This window comes from Otolemur garnettii, unplaced genomic scaffold (assembly GCF_000181295.1).
Source record: "Otolemur garnettii isolate 467f Iridium unplaced genomic scaffold, OtoGar3 scaffold00002, whole genome shotgun sequence".
Lineage (NCBI taxonomy): Eukaryota > Metazoa > Chordata > Mammalia > Primates > Galagidae > Otolemur > Otolemur garnettii.
In genome coordinates this window covers 6,965,147-6,967,233 of record NW_003852397.1, presented here as the reverse complement: position 1 = coordinate 6,967,233, position 2,087 = coordinate 6,965,147, and the positions used below count along the sequence as shown (strand labels likewise).

At 52.8% G+C, this 2,087-nt stretch overlaps 1 protein-coding gene across 1 annotated transcript in view; it reads left to right on the top strand.

Moving 5' to 3' along the window:
- Positions 1-7: 7 nt before the first annotated feature.
- The window catches only part of CDK19 (cyclin dependent kinase 19), a 189,294-nt gene continuing 187,214 nt past the window's right edge, over positions 8-2,087 (top strand). The window contains exon 1 of the mRNA XM_003781590.3: positions 8-196. Coding sequence (XP_003781638.1) covers positions 69-196 — 128 coding nt within the window. The 5' untranslated portion in view covers positions 8-68. The remainder of the gene's footprint in view (positions 197-2,087) is intronic.

Genomic DNA, 2,087 nt, shown 5'->3' with positions numbered 1-2,087 from the left:
AGGAGGAGGAGGAGGGACTGAGCGGCGGCGGCCCCCGCGTCCCGGTGCCTCTATGGGGGAAGCAGACAATGGATTATGATTTCAAGGCGAAGCTGGCGGCGGAGCGGGAGCGGGTGGAGGATTTGTTTGAGTACGAAGGGTGCAAAGTGGGACGCGGCACCTACGGGCACGTCTACAAGGCGAGGCGGAAAGATGGGTAAGAGCAGGGGCGGGGGGAGTAGGCTCGCTCCGGTCCTCGCCCTGCCCCACGACTCGGCGGGATGGGTGGGTTGGAACCCAGCGGGCAGTACCTGAGGGGCGAGGCGGAGGTGGTCGCGAGGCCGCGTCCCGGGGCGGACTCGAGGGACGCCCGTTCTGCTCGCCCCCTCGCGCAGCCCCGTCGCGCAGCCCCGTCGCGCCCCTCGAACTCCCGCGGCGGAGCCGGGTCGGGGACGTCTGTGGCGTCCCGGAGGGCGGGCGCCCCGGCGTGCGCGGAGCCCGCGGCGGGACGCGAGTTGGGACCTCGGTCGGAGGTGGAGTTTGTGGGGTTTGATGTCTCCGTGGAAGCGCAGAGGGATGGGAGAGCTCCGCCGAGGAGTTACCGCTCCGGCCCTGGGCGAGTGACGGTTGTGGTGGAACTTCCAATCGGCCGAGCGCCTCTCGAGGGCGGCGGTTTGAAACCTAGCCCGGGAGCTCGTCGGGCGGACCAGCGCCGGGGGCCTCCCCTGCCCCGCTGGTCTGACTTGTTGGGCACCGCTGCCCCCAGCCACGATGCTTGGTCCCTGAGGCCAGCCCTCTTGCTGGCCCCTCGGCGCAGTCCACCCCGCCCTGTCTTACACCTGGCGACTTCTGCATTCCTCGCCCGATTCCTCATTCACACCTTGTGAATTCTGTGCCTCCCCCCCTCGAAGGGGACCTCCTGATAGACTGAGTTTCGCAAGCGACAACTCCAGAGTTCACTCAGTTCTCTGGTACCTACCCTCTGGCCCCTGTCCCCTTGCGTGTCTTGAGTATTATGTCTCTTACGCCATCCTCTGCCAAATGACTGCGTGCTGGGGGCTTCCCGAGCACCTAGAGTGTCAAGAACGGAATATGGAGTGACACAGAGCTGGGCCTGAAGCTTTGTTTTCCTGAGAGTTGAGGGAGAACCGTAGGAACCGGACCCATTGGGAAGTCTTTGCTGATTGTTCTCTTAGGAGAAGACGAGCGGGATAATGTATTGAGAACACCTCGCTTTCCTCCTGGGGGTGGGGGAGGGGCGGATTAGCTCGTACTGCTGGACAGGTGGAACCTACACCGTGTCTGCGAAGGGTGGTTTTAATTATTCGTCATTTCTTGTCCCATCCTGGCACGAATTCTCCTTCAGGGTTAAGGAGCCTTAGGAAGGATGGGGAGCCCATCCCACATAGACTGTAAAAGACAGTCTATACGGAAGAGTCTTTTAGGACCGTTACGGAACATTTCTGAACAAACTGATTATCACCCACCAGTGACATTAGGAAGATTTTAAGGGCTGTTTATCTTTCTGCACGCTGTTGTAATTTGATATGGTTGGTTTTTGAACTTTAGGACCAAAGTAGGGTGTGCGTGCCCTCATTTCATACAAGGAACAACAAAACAACTTTGTAAAGTGTTTTATCATTAAGTTTCATGAAAATCAAAAAATACTATTAAAGTGTAAAGCATTATTATTGCAGATAATTTTTTTCTCTTATAATAACAGACACCATGGTATTCAGGTGTTTCTCAAAGTTCTTTTAATTACCAGGTGTCCTTGAATGCATATCATGAAATGTGAGGTACTATAATTATTTTGTTTTTGGAATATCCACACTACCTGTTATACTGGTGTTCCTGTGGAAATCTTATCAGATATACTATTTGAGGAAAGCACATCCAGTTTTCCTGTTTGACATTGCTGTAGAGTAAATCTGAGGTTTTAAGAAATTTTTTTCATATTCCTCATGCTGACTTTGTAATATATGTTATTTAGAATTTTAAATATGTATTCTGATTTTTTTGTTGTTAAAATAGCTTTCTTTTAGCAGGTCACTTGAGAAGTTAAAAATTCTTCTAAATTGTATTTGAATAGTATGGGCTTATTATAA